The 20708-nt window shown below is 42.9% G+C and overlaps 1 protein-coding gene across 1 annotated transcript in view; it reads right to left on the bottom strand.

Moving 5' to 3' along the window:
- Window positions 1–20708, bottom strand: part of LOC121285087 (juxtaposed with another zinc finger protein 1-like) — a 131876-nt gene that overhangs the window by 6696 nt on the left and 104472 nt on the right. The window contains exons 2-3 of the mRNA XM_041201217.1: window positions 13640–13712; window positions 247–443 (exon numbers count right to left, since the gene is read on the bottom strand). Of these exons, the coding sequence (XP_041057151.1) occupies window positions 247–443; window positions 13640–13712 (270 nt within the window). The remainder of the gene's footprint in view (window positions 1–246; window positions 444–13639; window positions 13713–20708) is intronic.

Here is a 20708-nt window from a genome sequence, read left to right as displayed (position 1 = left end):
ACCATATCTGCTTGCAGAAATCAGCCTCACTAGCATTCAAGAAATCAAAAATATGTTTTACATGGTATACGGTTTTGCTGATTTATCAATATTTCTTCCTTCAGTAAATAAGTTCTTGCTTGGCACACGGATTTCAAGTATAAACTCAATTTAAAATGTATGTTTATACAAAGTTGAAGTAAATTTACTATTGGCAAAATTACCCAAAATTAAGGCAAAATTTAGTTTTTTTTAAGAAGTACCAACCTGTTGGTGTTCCACTGCAGGCAGAAGAGGACGGTGTGACTGGCGGCGTCCCTGGAAAAGCTGAACTCCCATTGGCAGGGTGAGGTGATGCGGGTGTGCCCCCTCTTCCCACAGGACTGGAAAGGGCTGGGGTTAACTTAGCCTGATGTCTTTTTCTCATCTGCTCGCGTTCACGGCGGGCAGCATCAGTTAGAAACCTGAATAGGTTCAGGAATGTAAATAAGATAAAGAAAAATAGCTATATGATTACTAATCGTGAAGACCAGGCCACAAATTCCTACATCCTACTGGTCACTTTTAATATTAAGGTATTTAGTGCATCTACAAATCGAGGTTAAACTTGAAAAATCTTATTACAAGTCTGTGGGAGGCCTCTAGCTTTACTTGTGGACTCTAGGGATCACCAATTGCAAGGCAAGATGAAACAAAACAAGTTCCAAAATACCCACAAGCTGTGTGCAAGAGTTCTAACTGGATTAACATTTATTGACTATTTAAGCTTCCCTCTTTTTTGCTCGAGGACAAAAATAAAGAAGTTTAGAGTTGTGGTACAGATAACTGGACCACAAATGTAAACACCAAAATTTAAACTACTGAAATCTCTTCTCTTGATATTTGACTGGGAATTTTTATGTTTCTATCTCAATGTAGATTAAAATACATTCTGATCTTATGCAACCATCTAGCCTGTTATCATCTGAAGTTTAAACTGTTAGATCCTTGCAAGAGAAAAAAAATACTTAAGGGTTTACGCTGAGTTGGCATTTTTGTATTGATTTTATGATACACAGGTATTATGATTTATAGAGTAGCCATGTCAGTTTAACAAGCTGAAGGACACACAATATCTCCAACATCATTAAAATTCAGAAGCCTCTAGAGCTAACTCGGTACACAGTCATACAATATATTTGGACAACAGGGCCCTAGGCATGTGGGATATCAACATTTCAATAGATAAACTTAATAAATAAGACTACGGTTTACTCTGGGTTAAAGAATATAAAACAGGAAGGAAAACTTATTTGCCACTCATAACTGATGAGATCCCTATCCTTAAGGGTGATAGAAAATTAGGATTTTAATTACGGATCATAAATGGACTAAAGGCCATTCTGTGATGTATCAGAGACCCCTATGGGTTATTGTGAATCATGACAAATATGCACCTAATTCAGTCAAGAGTACAGTCCAACTGCTTATTTTTATGATATCTTGTAAAATTATATTTAGAAAGGGGGGTTCATAATGAACTATTCAATAATTTTTCTTGTTTTTGCAGTTAGTGAACATAAGAAGATAATAAATAAGAGCAGGAGTAAACCATTCAGACCTGTCGAGCCTGCTCCGCCATTCAATACAATCATGGTTGATCTTTGGCTTCAACTTCCCTGAGACCAAAAATCTGTCTATCTCAGCCTTAAATATATTCAATGATGGAGCTTCCACAACTCTCTGTCATAGAGAATTCCAAGGATTCACAACCATTTCATTTCTCTTCATCCCAATCCTAAATGATTGTCCCCTTATCCTGAGACTAAGCCTCCATGTTCCAGATTCTCCAACAGGGGAAAACAACCTCCCAGTTGATAAAAGTTTGTTAATGAAACAAAACATGGTTAAAAACAGAAAATTACTTGAGGATCAAATCCTTCAATCCCCTCAGAATTTTATATGTTTCAATGAGATCACCGCTCATTCTTCCAAACTCCAAAGAATATAACCCTATCATCATAGTACAACCTTCTCATACAAGGAACCAACATAGTGAACCTTCGCCGTACTGCCTCCGACAGCAAGTATATCCTTCCTTAATTATGGAGACCAAAATTGCACACAGTACTCCAGATGCCATCTCACCAAAGGCCTGTATAATTGTAGCAAGACTTCTTTATTCTTGTTCTTCAATCCCGTTGCAATAAAGGCCAACATGCCATTGGCCTTCATAGTTGCTTGCTGTACCTGCATGCTAACTCTGTGACCCTTGTGCAAGCACGCCCAAGTCCCTCTGAACATAAACAAATTTCACACCTTTTAAAAAATATTTTGCTTTTCTCTTCTCATTACCAAAGTGAGTAACCCCACACTTTCCTACATTATACTCCATCTGTGACCTTGTTGTCCAATCACTTAACCTGGATATCCCCTTTGCAGCCTCTTTGTCTTTGACTAATTTAGTAGAGTTCTTTGAGGAAATAACAAGCAACACGGATAAAGGGGAACCGATAGATTTTGTGTACTTGTGTAGTTGACCAAGTGGCACGTCAAAGGTTGCTACACAAAATAAGATCACATGGGGCAGGATTTTACGTGTCGTCGAGCGGGGGCACGTTGGGAGCTTGCCAACACGTAACATGACGCGTGGTGATGTTGGGCGGAACTCCCGACATCGCCGTGTCTCATTTAGATTTTCAGGAAGGTGGGGGTGCAGCTAAATCAGCTGCATGCCCACCGACCTGTCAATGGCCAATTGAGGCCATTGATAGAGGCAATTAAATAATTTAAAGGACCTGCCCGTCCAACCTTAAGGTCGGCGGGCAGGCCAGGAGCCCTGGCGTGAACTAGAAAAAGCATCAAACCTCATCCACGGGTGGGATGAGGTTTCATGTAGGTTTTTAAAAAATTTTAATAAAGTTTTTGTAAAAATTATGGACATGTCCCAACTCATGTGACATTGTCACATGAGGGGACATGTTAGGGTAATTTTACTTTTCTATTTTTAGATTTATTACATTTTGGGCCAATCTCCCTGAGGCTAAGTGCAGCCTCAGGGAGATGAGTGTGTTCTTTCGTGCGCATGCGCAAAGGAGCACATTCGCGATTTTGGGATTTCCCCCTCCCCCCACTCACACAGGAAGCGCATAGCGCTTCTGTGCGGATGTCATGCTGGGCGGGGCCTTAATTGGCCCGACCACGTAAAATGGTGCCGCACCCCCAATCAGGGACGCCAATCGGAAGTGCACCTGTGCACGCCCGCCCTTCAACTTTGCCCCCGACGGGGAGAAAATTCAACCCATGGTGTCAGGGATAACATAGTAACACAGATAGTGGATTCGTTAGCTAACACAAAACAGAGTAGGGGTAAATGGGTCATTTTCACGTTGGCAAGATGTAACCAGTGCAGTGCCACAAGAATCAGTGCTGGGGCATCAACAATTTACAAACTATATCAATAATTTGGATGAAAGGACTGAATGTATGGTTGATAAATTTGCTGATGGCACAAAGATACGTAGGAGAGTAAGTTGTGAAGAGGACATAAGGGCCTGGATGACTCGGAAGCCTTTAAAAATAGTGGGCATGTGCTGATTCAGTGATTCCTGGCCCCATTCCCAGGCGATTTTCATGAACACCTTTTAAGGGTGCAGCTGGTCATAGTCAAAAGCCCCTGTGGCTTATTCTGATCTCTTTTCCAGGTCAGCTAGCTAGACTGAAGCCTGCACCTGCCACCTGGCAATAAAGATCCCATTTTTGCAGGCATTTTCGCCCAAGGCAGGCACGCAAAGCTGGGAATTTTCCTGACACCCACTACCCGCCTTGGTGATGAAAATCCAGGCCAAGGAGTCTGCAAAGGGATATAGCTTGGTTAAGTGAGTGGGCAAAGACTTGACAGATGGAGTATAATGCGGGAAAATGTGAACTTGTCCACTTTGACAGGAACAATAGAAAAGCATATTATTTCAAAAGAGTGAGATTGCAGAACTCTACAGTACAGAGTTCCCCGGTACGTGAATCACAAAAGGTTAGTAAGTAATTAGAAAGGAAAATGGGACATTGTTGTTTATTGCTAGGGGAGTGGAATTTAAAAGTAGAAAAGTTCTTTCAACATACAGGGCACTGGTGAGAGCACATCTGGAGTACTGCATACAGTTTTGGTCACCTTATTTACAGAAGGATATAATTGCATTAGAAGACAGTTCTGAGAAGGTTCACTTGACTGATTCCTGGGATGAAGGAGTTGTCTTTGGGGAAAGGTTGGACAGTCTGGGCCTGTATCCACTGGAGTTTAGAAGAATGAGACGCGATCTTACTGAAACATATAAGATCCTGGGGGGACTTGACAGGTTGGAAGCTGAGAGGATGTCCCCCTTATGGGAGAGTCTAGAACTAGGGGATACAGTTTAAAAATACAGGGTCTCCCATTTAAGACAGAGATGAGAAGATTTTTTTTTCTCTCTCATAGGGTTGTTAGTTAGTGGAACTCTCTTCCCCAGTGAGCAGTGGAGGCAGGGTCATTGAATGTTTTTAAGGTTAGGTTAGGTTAGATAGATTCTTGACTGACACAGCAGTCAAAAGGTATAGTTGGTAGGCAGCAAAGTAGAGGCCACAATCAGATCAGCCATGATTTTATCAAATGGTGGAGCAGACATGAGGGGCTGAATGGCCACTCCTGCTCCTAATTCATATGTTCATATATGTCCTCCACATAGCTTGCATTCCCAGCTAGCTTTTGTCAGCAAATTTAGATACATCACTCTCTGTCTCTTCATCTAAGTCCTTAATATAGATTGCAAATAATGGAGGCCCCAGCACTGACCCTTGCAGCACTCCACTAGTCAAAACTTGACTACCAACTTGAAAATGCTCCACTATCCCTATTCTGTGCTTCCTGTCCATTAGCCAATCCTCTATACATGCTAATAAATTATGCCCAACTCCAGGAGCCCATAACTTGTCTACTAACCTTTTGTGTGGCACCTTATCGAATTGACTTTTAGAAATCCAACTATACTGCATCTACTGGTTCTTCTTTATCCACCCAACTGGTTACATCTACTAGTTACACCAATAGGTTTTTGGAAATCAACTAATCAAAATCTATAACTATTGTACTTCCAAGTGGTCTGAACTCTGTTAGGTTGCAAAGATGAGTGTAGCAAAGCCATGCAGTGATTGTAAACAAGGACAGGGGATTTTGAATGCATTGGGGTGTGGTGAGGCAATACAAGTTGGTGAGGACAAGGGTGATGAGCGAGGTGAATTTAGTGAGGGACAGAATGCAGGTGGGAGAGTTTTAGTTGGGTTGAAGTTTATGTCAGGTAGTGTTCTGCAGACTAGCAAAGATAGGCCTGCCAAATTCTACCCTATACAGTGTCATCAAACATGTCATCAGTGATAGCATGGATAAAGGATCCAACAGCAGCAACAGTTAAGTGGTGAAAGTGGGCAATGTTGTGAAAGTGGAGTAGTTCTAATGATGGATAGCATTTGAAGCTTTAAAGCCCAGCTATGCCTTAAAGAAACTGAGGTAGCACATTGTTGAGTTTAGCCTGACAGAGAGGGGGGATAAAACTGAGACTAAGAATGCAGAGTTTCAGGTGGGTGCTGAACAAGGTGGCTTCAGTCTTTCCAATAACAAGTTGGAGGAAACTTTGACTCGCGCATGATTTGATGCTGCACATTAATCTGATGACAGTGATTGCTGTGGGGCTGTGGTTAATTACAAATCAATAGAGCTGGGCATTGTTTGAACTACATGAGAAAAAAACATGAAGATGGCAAAAGATGGAACTTTAAGGTGCAGTGGAGAGTACCATGCTGTGCAGCAAGAAAATCTGAAGGGAGACATGTTATCTATCACGGAATGCAAAAGCTTTTCAGCTCCAAAACATTATGGAACTGAAACTCCACAGGGCCAGGCCACCACCTCCTGCCAGGAATCCTGTTATGTGTCAAGTTGGCAGTCAAAAGAAGTCTTTTGATTTGCATGGCCCTGTTGTGTACACATGCCACTATGGACACATTTTAGGTGCCACCTTCACATTTGAAGCCATTTGGTGCCATGACACAAATAATCTCACCAGCGTACTGGCTGCCGATCATTCCTTACTGACCAAGAGGCCAGGGATGTGGAAATTCCCCCTCCCCTTTGTCACAGGCAAAGTTTGAGCACGCTGTTACTCCATCCCCAACAATGCCATGCAGGGACTCCCATGCAAGGCTGGGAACAAGTGTCAGTAATGTAAATCCGGCCATTCAGGCACATTCCCACTGTAGCTCCATCAGGACTGTACTGGAAGGGTTGTAGATTTTCAGCTCCTTTTATCACATAAACAAAGACTCTAAATGACTGTGCTAAAGTGCATCAAAATCAATATACACCAATTTTTTTAAAAATTCAGATGATCACCCTGAAAAGTTTTATCTTCCCCAAATTCAGAGTGTTCCCATGAAGGCTACCATTCAGTAAGTAAAAGTAAGTAGGCTTTGTAAGACCTATTGCATAAATGAAACTAAAAGACATGCACAGCATTTATAGAATTTTGAAAGACAATGACAAACTGTATGGGTGCTCTTTCCCCCATGCTCTTTCTAAACTTTCAAATTCAAAACAAAGGTGACTCAGAGTAGTCATTTTAAGCATCCAAGGATTATAAAAGAATTTGCCTTTCCCACTTATATCTTGAACTTTAAAATGCTCGGTCTGAAATTCTAATAGTGACTGGTAATACATGTTTCCACCAACAGTTAACTAGGTGGTACATGCAGGAGGCAGTCATTCTCACTAGACATCCAGCTACAGTACTCGAATCTCCTGCAAACTAAAAGAGTTGGCTGCTACAACATAAACATCAATAGGCCCCTAGCTGAGTTCTGGCTGGTTAACCCATCTCTGAATACGTACTGCAAAACTTCCGTGAAATCAATGCCACAAATAAATACATACTTCTCAGATCCTACTGTGACTGGCATACTGAGTGGACTGCTGGAGAATGAGAGAAACATTTGGTGCCAAAAGCTGGCTGCACTATATCCCACTGTTTCTACAACTAGAAAAATAGCACTCAATCCTAATTTTGCGCAAACTTTTCTCAAAAACTTTTTTAAAAAAGCTTGAAATCAGAACTGGTGAATGTTTAACTTTTTTTGCTTCATCCATGTTTAGAAAAAAAGTTGTAAAGCAAAATGTTCTGTGCAGAAAGTCAGCCCCATTTGATAAGCAAAAGTGATGACAATCACAGAATAAATAAGGAAGAGAGTGGAAATAAACAAAATAAGGGGGTCCTTTTTGAAAAAAAAAATAGTTCTGCAGCTGTTCATCATGTAGGGACTGGAACTATTTTCCAAAATACCAAATTAGCACTGTAAACATTGAAATCAGACCTTTCAAATTTCAAACTACAGCCCAATTTCTCTTCGATCTTAGTTTAATCTCAATTCATCAATAATGTACACTTATTATAGGAGTCTGACAGCAAGCTACAGCTTTTGATAAATTATATATCTCAAGCCAGATTTAAAATTTGAAGCCCAAGTGCTAATTAACTATACAGGCCTAGTTAATAACGAGATTTCTTGTTGAGTATCTGATCACAGCATGGGCGTCATTTGTCAAGAATGCTCAAGTCTACCTTAGAGACTAGATTCTGTAATTCTCCCATGCCTACCATATGTAAAATTGGGATCTTTGTTTCTATAATAACCTTTTATTAAGGAACTGACATAATGATTAAGCTCACTGAGACACATACAATGAATTAGACGATTACCCTTGCTGCTTTAAGCTACTCAGAATTGCAGCAAGACAAAATAATTAATATTGAATTTTAATTTGATGTGTTCCACATTTAAACCCCAATTTGCAAAGTACACCTGGAAAGCTGCCACTGTTCACTTGCAGTTTAAGCTGATGAAAGGAAGGCTCCTGCAGTTTGAAATACAAGAATACATAAAGCACAATGCTTTTCTGTGGAGTAAATAATATGGACAAGTTAATGACTGACTTCTGACTTTACAGTCTTACTACAACACATGCGCACAGATTTTAAAAACGAGCCACTCAAATGGCCTTTCAAAAATAATGTAATGTGTCCAACTGGTCTAGAAAATAAAATCAAACTCCTTGCAGTGCTATTTAATGTTGATATGATTAAATAATTTGCATATATTTAATAATTCAATGTTAATTTTGCGAATATTTCATACATTTCTCTAATTCTATTTCAAAACTATTTGTCTAACTGATTTGAATAGTACACCAACATCAAACATTAGTTTGAAAACTTTTATGAAAACACAATATTTAACAAGTGTGTGAACAAATTCTGATGCAGTGCAGTTCCCAGTTAAGCCTACAAAACAAGATCAAAACTGAACAAATAGCTTGCTTAAAATTATAACACTTGATGTTATATATATCTGCACCCCTTGCATACCAATCATTGAGATTGTGATTTCCAGACATGGATTAAAAAGGTACATAACAATGCTTCACATTGACCGGGAGATACTTTCAGTTCAGCTACTATTTTTAAAGATGCAACTTCCCTCAAAAAAATAAATTCCAAGTATCTTGAGCATCACTGTTTCCAGCTATAAATGTCTAATTTATATTTTTAGACAAAACTGTTAGTAATCATTGGGCATGCACCAGTAAGACCTCTCACAATGTCACTTCCGAAAGACAACATATGTTGAAACTGCGTGTATGTTTTTTTCCCCTGAAATTTACCATTTTCAAAATGGTTTAATACATTAAATGAAAAAACACAGAATTTTTTAAAAAATTCATTCACGGGATGTGGGCTTCGCTGGTTGGGCCAGCATTTATTGTCCATCCCTAGTTGCCCTTGAGAAAGTGGTGGTGAGCTGCCTCCCTTGACCACTGCAGTCCATGTGGCGTAGGCACACCCACAGTACTGATAGGGAGGGAGTTCCAGGATTTTGACCCAGCGATGGTGATATATTTCCAAGTCAGGATGGTGAGTGACTTGGAGGGCAACTTGCAGGTGGTGGTGTTCCCATCTATCTGCTACCTTTGTCCTTCTAGATGGTAATGGTCATGGGTTTGAAAGGTGCTGTCTAAGGAGCCTTGGTGAATTCCTGCAGTGCATCCTGTACATGGTACACATTGCTGCTACTGTGTGTTGGTGATGGAGGGACTGAATGTTTGTGGATATGGAGCCAATCCTGGATGGTGTCAAGCTTCTTGAGTGTTGTGGGAGCTGCACTCATCCAGGCAAGTGGAGAACATTCCATCACACTCCTGACCTGCCCCTTGTAGATGGTGATCAGGCTTTGGGGAGTCAGGAGGTGAGTTACTCATCGCAGGACTCCTAGCCTCTTGAGGCAACAGTATTTATATGGCCAGTCCAGTTCAGTTTCTGGTCAATGGTAACTCCAGGATGTTGATAATGGGGGATTCAGTGATGGTAATGCCATTGAATATCAATGGACGTGATTGGAGATGGTCATTGCCTGACACTTGCGTGGCATGAATTTTACTTGCCACTTGTCAGCCCAAACCTGGATATTGTCCAGGTCTTGCTGCATTTGGACATGGACTGGTTCAGTATCTGAGGAGTCGCGAATGGTGCTGAACATTGTGCAATCATCAGCGAACAGCCCCACTTCTGACCTTATGATGGAAGGAAGGTCATTGATGAAGCAGCTGAAGATGGTTGGGCCTAGGACACCACCCTGAGGAACTCCTACAGTGATGTCCTGGAGCTGAGATGACTGACCTCCAACAACCACAACCATCTTCCTTTCTGCAAGGTATGACTCCAAACAACGGAGACTTTTCCCCTGATTCCCATTGACTCCAGTTTTGCTAGGGCTCCTTGATGCCACACTTGGTCAAATGTGGCCTTGATGTCAAGGACAGTCACTCTCACCTCACCTCGGGAATTCAGCTTTTTTGTTCATGCTTGAACCAAGGCTGTAATGAGGTTAGGGGCTGAGTGGCCCTGGTGGAACCCAAACTGGGCGTCAGTGAGAAGGTTATTGCTAAGCAAGTGCCGCTTGATAGCACTGTTGATGACGCCTTCTGTTACTTTATTGACAGTCCAGTGAAATTGGCCAGGTTGGATTTGTCTTGCCTCTTGTGTACAGCTCATAGTTGGGCAATTTTCCACACAGTGTTGCAGCTGTACTGGAACAGCTTGGCTAGGGGCGCGGGAAGTTCTAGAGCACAAGTTTTCAGTACCATTGCTGGAATATTGATATCAAATTGGCTGAAGACTGGCCAAGATGGATCATCCAGACGCTACTTCTGGCTGAAAGTTGTAGCAAATGTGCTGGGCTCTTCCATCATTGAAGTTGGGGATTCTTGTGGAGCCTCCTCTTCCTTCAATGAGTTGTTCAATTGTCCACCACCATTCACAACTGGATGTGAAAGGACTGCAGAACTTAGATCTGATGCGTTAGTTGTGGGATCACTTAGTCTGTCTATCACTTGCTGCTTATAATGTTTGGCATGCAAGTAGTCCTGTGTTATAGCTTCACCAGGTTGACACCTCATTTTTAGGTATGCTTGGTGGTGCTCTTGGCATGTCCTCCTGCAATCTTCATTGAACCAGGTTTTATCCCATGGCTGGATGGTCATGGTAGAGCGGGGGATATTCAAATTCTACCACCTGCCATGGCAGGATTCAAACCCAGGTTTCTGGGTAACTAGGCCGACGACAATACCACTACACCATTGCCTCCCCCTATTATAAGCATGTAAGCAAAGCAGTGTAGTTGGTGAGGTATGGTATGATATGGCGCAAAGTGGGCTCATTTTCGCAATTCACCACATTATAAGGCCTCAGTCCTAGATAGAGAGTCGACAGAGTTAAGCATCTCTAAATAGGAACTAGGTGAGGGAAATACAGCACAGGAGGTCGACATTTAGCCCACTGAGTTCATGCTGGCTTTCTGTAGAGCCAATCAGCCCTATTCCCCCGCTTTATAATCATAGCCTTGCAGGTTTATTTCCAAATATCCATCCAATTTCCTTTTGAAATCATTCATAGTCACCATTCTACCACCCTTGTGGGCAGAGTTCCAGGTCATTACCATTTGCTGTGCAAAGAAGTTCTTCCTCACATCCCCCTGTAGGTCTTCCCAAAAACCTTAAATCTATGTCCCCTAATCCCATCAGCTAACGAGAAAAGCTATTCTTTGCCTTATATAAACCCATCATAACCTTGTCCACCTCTATCGAATCTCTCAATCTCCTTTGCTCCAAGGAAAATAACCCCAGATTCTCCAATTTAACCTTCTAGCTAAAATCCCTCAACCCTGGAACCATTCTGGTAAATTTCTTCCGCGCCATCTCAAGGACATTCACATCCTTCATAAAGCGTGGTGACGAGGACTGGACATAATACCCTAATTGTGGCCTAACTAGAGCTTTATACAGGTTCAGAATAACCTCCCTGCTTTTGTATTCAATACCTTTATTTATGAAATCCAAGATGCTTTGCCAACTGCTCTCTCAATACGTCCTGCCGCCTTCAAAGGTCTATGCACATGAACCCCCCAGGTCCCTCTGTCCATGTACATTCTTTAGAACTCTGGCATTTAGTTTATATTGCCTCTCCCTATTCCTTCTGCCAAAATGCATCACCTCACATTTCTCTATGTTAAATTCCATCTGCCACTTGAATGCCCATTCTGCTAATCTATCTATGTCCTACTGTAGTCGCTTAGTATTATTCTCACCATCAATCACACCTCCAAGTTTGGTATCAATGGCAAATTCTGAAATGTTATTGTGTTCCAATATTCATGTCATTTTTACGTATATAACCTTGTGGAACACCAATGCCCACCAACCCCAGTCAGAAAAACAACCACTTACCACAACTCACTGTTTTCTGTCCTTAAGCCTATTTTTATCCAAGCCAACACTGACCCTCCAATTCCCTGAGCCTTAATGTTGTTAATCAGCCTTCCATGTGGTACTTTATTAAATGCTTTCTTAAAATACATATAGCACCATCCACTCCATTCCTTTCAAACTTCTCTGCTACCTCATCAAAGAATTCAATTACATTAGTCAAGCATGATCTGCCTTTTACAAACCCCTGCTGACTCTCCTCAATTAACTCCTACCTCTCTGAGTGCCTGTTTTTTTTCCAGATTATTGTTTCTAGAACCTTACAGATGTTCAACCTGATGAAGAATGTCCATATACCCTTTCTTGATTAATGGTGTTACATTTGCCACTCTCCAATCTTGTGACATCTCCCCCATATTCAGGGCAGGTTGGAAGATTATAGCAAGCTTTTCCACTATCTCCATCCCCACTTCCTATAGCAACCTAGGGTGCAAGCAATCTGGACCAAGCGACTTATCCACTTTAAGCATACCAGCCTCGAGTACATCTTTCCTATCAATTTTCACCCCATATATTACCTCTGTCATCTCTACTTCTATCGATATTTTGTTAGCATTCTCTTCCTAAGTAAACACCGATATGAAGTACACATCAAATATTCCAGTTCTGCCCTGTGCTTCTAAACATTTATCATTCCTTGTCCCTAAAAGGCTCTAACCCACCTCTTACTACCTTTGTACTATTTATATATCCATCCAAAAATTTTGGGTCCTTTTTATGTTCATTGTTATTCTATTCCCATATTCTTTCTTTGCCAGTCTTACTTTCTTCTTCACGACCCCTCTTAATATTAAGAGAAGTCATATCTGATGGTTTTTGCAGGCCTTTTAGCTCCCAGTTCAAGAACGCCAAGAGCAGAGACCTGGGAGAAGGCTTATGCCCAGAACATAGTCTGAAGACAAATACCACACAGGACAATTAGAATTATGAAAAATAAGGAGGAAGGTGTAAGTAGTTATAGCAAGTTATATCTTGCACTGCATACGCGAAATAACATTCCCTTCCAAATTATATTCTTGTCAAACTGTCTTTCCTTTCAGGCAGAGGAGCTAGATTCCCTCCCTAGCCTATTCAACAGTGAAAACTAAAAATTTCTCATTGTACCAACTTGTTTACAAAGAATAAACAGGTGGGAAAACGCCCTCCCCATCACCCCATCAATCCTTTCTGCCAAACAGGGATTTGCATTCCACAGTTTTCCTCTAGTATGCAAAAAGTAGTTGCCAGTCCTGTAGCTTTCTTTCAAGCTTCTGATTTAATTTCAATACCAATACTCATCAGTTTAGCTGGACAGTTACAAATCAAACAAGAAGCCAAAATAATAGCTAGGAGCCTGTTTTCACAAAAATATCAACTGTTTCCAAGTCAGGTATATCGCTAGCAACAGAAAAATAGTGATCACTTCAACATAGAAGCATAGGTAGATGAAGCCTATAGAAAAAAAAATGCTGTAAGTCAGGTTTAGAAAATACAATATTTAAGATTTTAGACTGGAGGTTACCGTGTATAGATTTTAAATAATATGCTGAAAACAAACAAACACTATTTAACAAAAAGCTACTGAACTGAATGGATTGCAGCAATATAAATCTGCATGTAATTTTTATTTGCATATTATATAAACAAACCAAGTTATTATATGCAAATATATGAATTGGGTCCTTCAAGTGTATTCACAAGGCAATTGAAATATTTAAGAAGCTACTTTTTATAAAATATCTTGTAAGCTGTGTTGCTCAGTACAGATTCAAAATTCCGTTTTGGGGTAAAATCTAAAATGTATACCTGTTGATATAACTTAGTGCGATATATGATGGCTGCTGCTGTTCTTGCCGTTCCAAAACCTTGGGATCGTTTTCTGTTGAAAGAACGCACCATAAACAAATAGTTTATTAACAAAAATCTTCCTCTTATATAATTTTAAAAGCAGCTGTTAAATAGTTTGAAGTGAGACATCAGACTCGTTTCACCTAGAGTTTCACTTCACACAATATAGTTATGGAGGGAAGATCTGCCTCAATGCATACCCCATTTTTCAATGTAAACAGGAGGGTAGCGAGATAACGAAAATAAATCCTTACCCAGTCTCCTCAACTGAGGTCTACTTGACACAATTTGAGTGAGCCTCGAAATAGGTGCCAAGTACCCCGCACTGAAGCATGCGGGAAACTCCTTAAAATATCTGAACCGGAGTCTTACACCTTATTTAGGAGCCTGAAGCAATTTTGATCTTCCACTGGGCGATCCGCCTGGTAGAACTGAGCGCAGGGCAGTTGTCCTTACAAGGATCACAGCTCAGAAAAAAAAAACTCAATGCACTTTACTCACTGTTTTTGTACAGTCAGGAGCATTATGCATCATCCCCTTAGCACCAATATCATCCCCCCACCCCCGCTCCAGTATTGCCTCAGCCCTTTCCCTTAATGCAACAATTGTACTCGGCTTCGAGATAAGCTGCTCCCACACTCACTCAGTAATCTGCCGGCCAGCGGTCCTTCAGCACCGGCAGCTCACTAATATTAATCTAATGAGGCCCCAACGAAAATTAGTTCCGGCCACCGTCCATCTGATGAATAATGAAAATATAAACTTCCCTCTATGTTTCAAATCTGGTATCTGCACTCATTGGCATTCATTTTCATCGGTGCTTGCTGCAGTTAAACGAATGTTAGCCAAGTTACATATTTTATTCAGGTTTAGAAACAATTTACTTGTTCAAAATGATAGCATCTTTAATGGAACCATGAAAGATTTTCCAATTTCTGCATTGCCATTAAAAACATGCAGGGCGGGATCTGGAAGTCGGGGCTGCTTCCTGGCTGTAAATTCGCCCCCGAGGGCAAACAGCAATCAGCCCTGAATTGTACAGGGGTGCCCCTTAATTGGCATGGAGACAGGTTTGGCAGACAATTTGCAGCCTCAGTTGATGAAAGTGGAGGTCGAGTTTCCTGAGACAGTGCAGTGTCATGGACTGAGACTGGAGGATTCCATCCAGCTCATGTGCACCACAGTGACTCAGGGCTTTGAGTACATGAGCACTTCCATTGGGAGAGTGGTCAATCTGATGGAGACCCCTATGTGGCAGCACATGGGAGTGCATGCACAAACTATGCACAGATGTTCATAAGATACATGCCAAACTATGTAGCCTGGACCAGTCAGTGGCACTGATAATCTTTTAAATGAAAACCAAATCAACAAAATTGGGATAAATCAGGCACAGCCCCTAATTCAGGTCAGCTGTAAAACAAAGAACAAAGTTTAAAGGAAACTTACAAACTTTAAATCAAAATGTGATTAAAGGGGTCAACAAAACACCCCAGTCCCCGCGGTGCCCACCGAGCACGGAAGGCCTCAAGAGTGCCAGCAGACACCGCGTGCTCCTTCTCCAGGGACATCCGGCAGCGAACGTAGCCGCGGAAGAGGGTCAGTGGCACTGATGGTGCAGCAATATCTGGAGGGAATGCGATTTGCGCTCCAGCTGTTGGTCCCCTCCAGCCATCTGGAGCACCAGCCAAGGGCTGAGACAGCAACCGAGGAGGATGAGGGGGCTACCCCTCAGGAAGCAACGTCATCTTCAATCCCCTTGGCCCCTCTGACAGTGGGAGCATCTGTGAGGCAGGTTCCCATGACAGAAGCTGACCCTGCAATGATTTAGGTGCAGCAGCTTGATGAGGTCAACCGCCACATGCATCTCAGCTGCAAGCAGAGACAAGCGAGCAGACTGCCTCTACCTCATCTGAGGCCACAAGGGGAGCACCACATAGAAATGGTCCAGAAGGGATCCAACAGCATCACATGGAGCACTAAATAGGTCACTAGGTGTCTTTTTTCTGTGACTGTGCACTGTTTTGCTTTAGGAGCACCAAGTAAAGAATGGCACTTGAAGCCAGATGTGTGAGCCTCCTTTATTAATGGTGGGACAAGTGAACAGGTATGAGGTGGTGAAGGACAGCAAAGGTTCCTTAACAGTACTAGTGAAACTGCTCAGCAGATGTACAACCTTCATTGCTATTAAGAGTTGAAATGCTCCAGGCTGCATCTTCAATAGAAGTGTTAGCACAGGCAGCTCAGACAGAGCTCCAAACCATGCCCTTCATTCAGGGTCAGTTGAATAGTGCCTGAATCAGATGATCCCTGAAATTCATGGTGTCCTGACGAGATCCTCAGGTCCTACCCTGGACCCAGCCACCTCCCTTTGTAGCCAGGGCATTTCAGTGCTCTACATCTTCCTTCTTTGCCTCCCCTTCTACATCCTGCTCCTCCTCTTCCTCTGATGAGCTGTGTCTTTCCAAAACCTCACCCTCTAAAGGTTCACAACTCTCTGGCCATGTTATGGAGAGCACAGCAGACCACCACAATGAGCATGATCCTTGCTGCAGTGCGCTGCAGAGTGCCACCAGGTACTGACCCACATCATCAAAAGCCCGATGGCCTGCTCAGTGGTAGTCACTGTGAGAAGATGGCTCGAGTTATATCACCTTTGTGCCTCTGTTTCAAGCTCTTGTAAAGGGGCGAGTAGCCATCGCTTCAAGAGATATCCCTCCAAGAGATATCCCTCATCCCCAAGAATCTATTCACAAACTTTGGGGGTAGAGTGAAGAGCTGTAGCGTATGAACTGGCAGAAGATGAAGGAGTTATGGCAGCTGCCGGAAAAACAAGTACAGACATGGAGGAAGCTCTTCTTTTGGTCATAGAACAGCTGAACATTGAGGGAGTGCAAGCCCTTCCTGGCCAGTCAAAAGGTACCTCGATGGCTACATGGGTATAATCAATGATGCTCTGCAACTTGCCGAATCCAGCAGCGAAATCCACTGCCCTCTGTGCCTATGAGGTCCCAACCATTATGTACTGAATATATTGCTCCCACAAATAGGGCACTGGCCTGCAAGATGCAGGGCTGTGCAGCCATTTGCAAGATGCCAGCAAAGTCCACAGTGATCCTTGGAAGGAGCCAGAAGTGAAGAAGTTTGACTTTGACTGCTACTGGCAACGCATATCGAGCAGTGCTGTCAGCTGTGAGGTCTTCCATAACCCGGGCACAGAAGTCTGTGACCATCTGCCTGGAGAGTCGCAGTCTCCTGGGGCACTGGGGCTTAATCACCTTCAGGTAGTTCTTTCTTCACCATTAGATCCTATCCTATCGGTTGTCTTCTGCCCCTCGTCCCTCTTCCCTGCCCTCCCGATGCCTTCCCTGAAGAGGGTGTTGCTCCTCGTCGCCAGTGGGCCAAAAATCTAAGAGTCATGTCTCCATTATCAGCTGCAGCTTCCTTGTGCTCAAATACCCGCTTCCTTCAATTCTGTTTGGTTGCTCTACCCTTCTCTTATGCCCCTGTGATGCCAGAAGGATGACACAAGAACACAAGAAGTTGGAGCATTGGTGGACCATATGGCCTGTCGAGTCTGCTCCGCCATTCTATAGCATGGCTTCAACTTCACTTGTCTGCCTGTTCCCCATATCCCTTGATTCCCTGAGAGACCAAAAATCTGTCTATTTCAGCCTTAAAGGTTTTAATCGATGGTGCATCCACAGCCCTCTGGGATAGGGAATTCTAAAGACTCACAACCCTGTGAGTGAATTAATTTCTCCTCATCTCAGTCCTAAGTGATTGGCCCCTTATCCTGAGACTGTGTCCCTGCATTTTAGATTTCCCGACCAGCGGAAACAATGACCAGGATTTTCAGGCCTCGCCCAAAATCCCAGTCACATTCTCATTCTTCTAAACTTTCAAATTTAACATGGAATTCAATGGTATTATGATCACTATTTCCCAGTGGATCTTTTACTACAACATTACTAATTAACCCTGCTTCATTACACAATACTAGATCTAAGATGGCTTCATCCCTAGTAAGTTTCACAATGTATTGCTCCAAGATACTATCACAAAAACGTTCCACAAATTCATCTCCTAGACCACTCATGCCAATTTGATTGGTCCAGTCTAAATGAAGGTTAAAGTCCTCCACAATTACTACATTGCCTTTGTTACAAGCAACCCCTGCACTGTCCAAGAGCTACCTGCCCTCTCTCCTTGCCACCTGTGCTGAGTCAATGACACCTGTCCCTCAATGGGCTAGTCCCCTGCTGTGCTGTTCACCTCTTCATCAGTGTCAGTTAATTCCCTGGGGAGGCCATGACTGTGTGTCCACCTCCATTCAGCTATCTATCTTTCCCAGACAGCATGTGCAGCCTGTGCCCCCTATGAAAATCACAACATTCCCCTTAACAGGGTCTCAATGAGCTTTTTAACCATCTTAATTAGCCTTCTTAATGGATCAGGTGGGATTGCAGGACCTATCACCTGCGGCCCTGGTGAAAGGGCATCGAGAAACCAACACGCAAGCCAACCCCTGTTCTTGCCCTTGGCAAGACCTGAAAATTCAGCCCGTGCAAAAGTTTATACAGAAATTAGTAATCTTATTAACATTTTTAAGGTTTGAACAAAATAAGATAACAGTTAGTTAGCAATTTACTAAAATGGATTACCAACAAAACTTTACACATTAAGTGACCAGGTATCTAATCTGATAATGATTGAAAAAATATGCCATTTAACATGATTATTTGCTTAATTTTCAAAATCTTGGCTGGGTTGAAACAAAGAAAGAAAGTCTGGAAAGAAGATTTTTTTCCCTGCACCAATCAATTATGCATGGTACATTCACAATTAGGTTTATAAAGTGTGTCAGAATTGCATGTAAAGATTATTTAAACTGTACACATGGACCCACTGGCCCTTCCAGTGGAAGGATAAACTGTATATAATGTTAATGTGGAAGAATAAAACGCATGTTGCTTATTCTGGGGAAACAAAAATCTATTTTCAATTCAATTGAATGATTCGACAAAGGGTGTAATCATGCAGAATTATAGCTTAGAAATTGCTGTATATAATTTTGGAGATAACGCAGAAAGATTTTCTTTGAAAATGTGCACATTTTATTATGTTTTTCTACAATTTAAGTATGTATCTTGCAAAATTTCAAAAGCTTGTAAAATTAGACTAGCACTAGCACTTTCAATATATTACTTCCCCTCTCCTCTTACTTCTCATGCCCTCCCCTCTGACCCCCACCCCAAAACACCATTTAAAAGCCTTAAATGTTTAACAATGCCCCTTCAAATGGGTAAGAAAGATGGTTTACATCTGAAAAACATTGGAATAGAGCTTCCTATGCTAGAAATAATTTTTTCACTGAAAGTTGCAGCACTATGTAGTTTCTTCGTTTAACTTCAGGTTCCAGGTTCAGTTTTGCACAGCTGGAGAATCAGGTATTTCTAAAGTATTTTTAATAATCAGCTTACATGGGAGAAACACTTAAACTGAATTGCTCCAGCGTGCAGTTTATAATCTAGTGTTTCTTTCATATCATATTCTTGCAAGAAAATGGCCAGAATTTTGAGGTTGGCAAGCAGGCACAGTCAGCGGGCCCAAGAGGGGCCAGGAAATGGCCAGCTGCCCGCGATCAGCCCCCAAACATGATTTCACACTAGCGGGCCAATTAAGGCCCGCCCAGCGTGAAACACGCTCCTCACTGGTCGGGAAGGGGCGGGCGGAGGTGGTTGCCTGTTGACTGCAGGGTCCATTGGCCGGTTGAGAAACAGCCCAGGCAGCCCCTGGAAGGCTGCCATGGAAGAACATCTCCTCTGCATCTTCAACATTCCAGCTATGGAGTTGAGTACGGCTGGACACAGCGGGCGAGGGGGCAGGTCGGGTGGGCACTCGCTCCCCTGCTTTTTGTATGAGTGCCTCACGGTCCTCTTGGACAAGGTGGTTGCCAGGAGGGACGCCCTTGTCCCCAGAGATGGGAGGAGGTTGCAGCGCTGGTTAGCAGCCATGATGTGGTGCGGCGCACATAGGTGCAGTGCTGGAAGAGGTTCAATGACCCACTGCACTCAGGAAGGGTGAAAACTGCGTTGGCGTGGGTCAGTGTGCAGAAGTGTTAAGGTGTGGCTGCCTTCCCTGTGGATCTCAGGGGTGCCACAGTCTGAGTGCCAATTGTCAGTGATGCTGGAGCTGGCCAAGGGGGTGCACCCTGGCTGCTTGTACTGAGTGCCTTGCGCCTCAAGGACCACGACTTGGATGTGCCCTGCGAGGTGTTCCTCAGCTGACTGCAATTGCGCTGCAGGTACAGAGTGGACTAATCAATGTTCCTCTGCTGTTTCAGAAGACAAGCCATAACCAATTGGAGAGGTCACAGACAGGCAGAGGCCTGCCCAATCTGCTGCTGCTGACCAGGTTTGAGTAGGATGCCTTGGAGCTAGAAAGCCAGCACACTCCATGTACAACTGGGCGTGGAGAGGCGGGAGTGCCAAACGAGGGTAAGATTGCAGTGCACAGAGGGGAGAGTTTCAGAGTGTGCAACCATTCTAGAGTGGTCTCTTCATTGATAGGAGCTTCAAAGCTGGAGTTCCTATTGATCATTAGAAGACAGTGGCACCATGATGCAGATCTCTATTTTCTCGCCAGGGTACCTGGCATGCACAGTGACATTGTGATGACTTTAACTAATGACATGTCCTTGTTCTCCCTTTTAGATCCGCCTGCATGCACCTACTCTCTGGACCCCAAAGGGCCACCCCTGACGCTGGAGGGCCACTGGGCGTCAGTTGTACTTGCGTCACACCCGCTCTCTGAACCAGGCACCAGCGCTGATACCAGAACCCCAGTGGACATTAGATCAGCAGCTAGAATATCGGTGCACATTGGTAAGGGCACTTCACATTCGCTTGAGGTGCAGGTGGAAGCAGAGAGTGCCCAGGGCGCCGGCAGTCAGAAGAGTGCTGAGGACCAGTAGGATGCTTAGTCGAAGGCAGATGATGAGCCTCTGGAGTTGTCCATTAGGCGG

Source organism: Carcharodon carcharias, chromosome 12 (assembly GCF_017639515.1).
Source record: "Carcharodon carcharias isolate sCarCar2 chromosome 12, sCarCar2.pri, whole genome shotgun sequence".
NCBI classification, from domain to species: domain Eukaryota; kingdom Metazoa; phylum Chordata; class Chondrichthyes; order Lamniformes; family Lamnidae; genus Carcharodon; species Carcharodon carcharias.
Note: the sequence above shows the minus strand (reverse complement) of the source record. Positions and strands in the feature narration are given on the sequence as shown.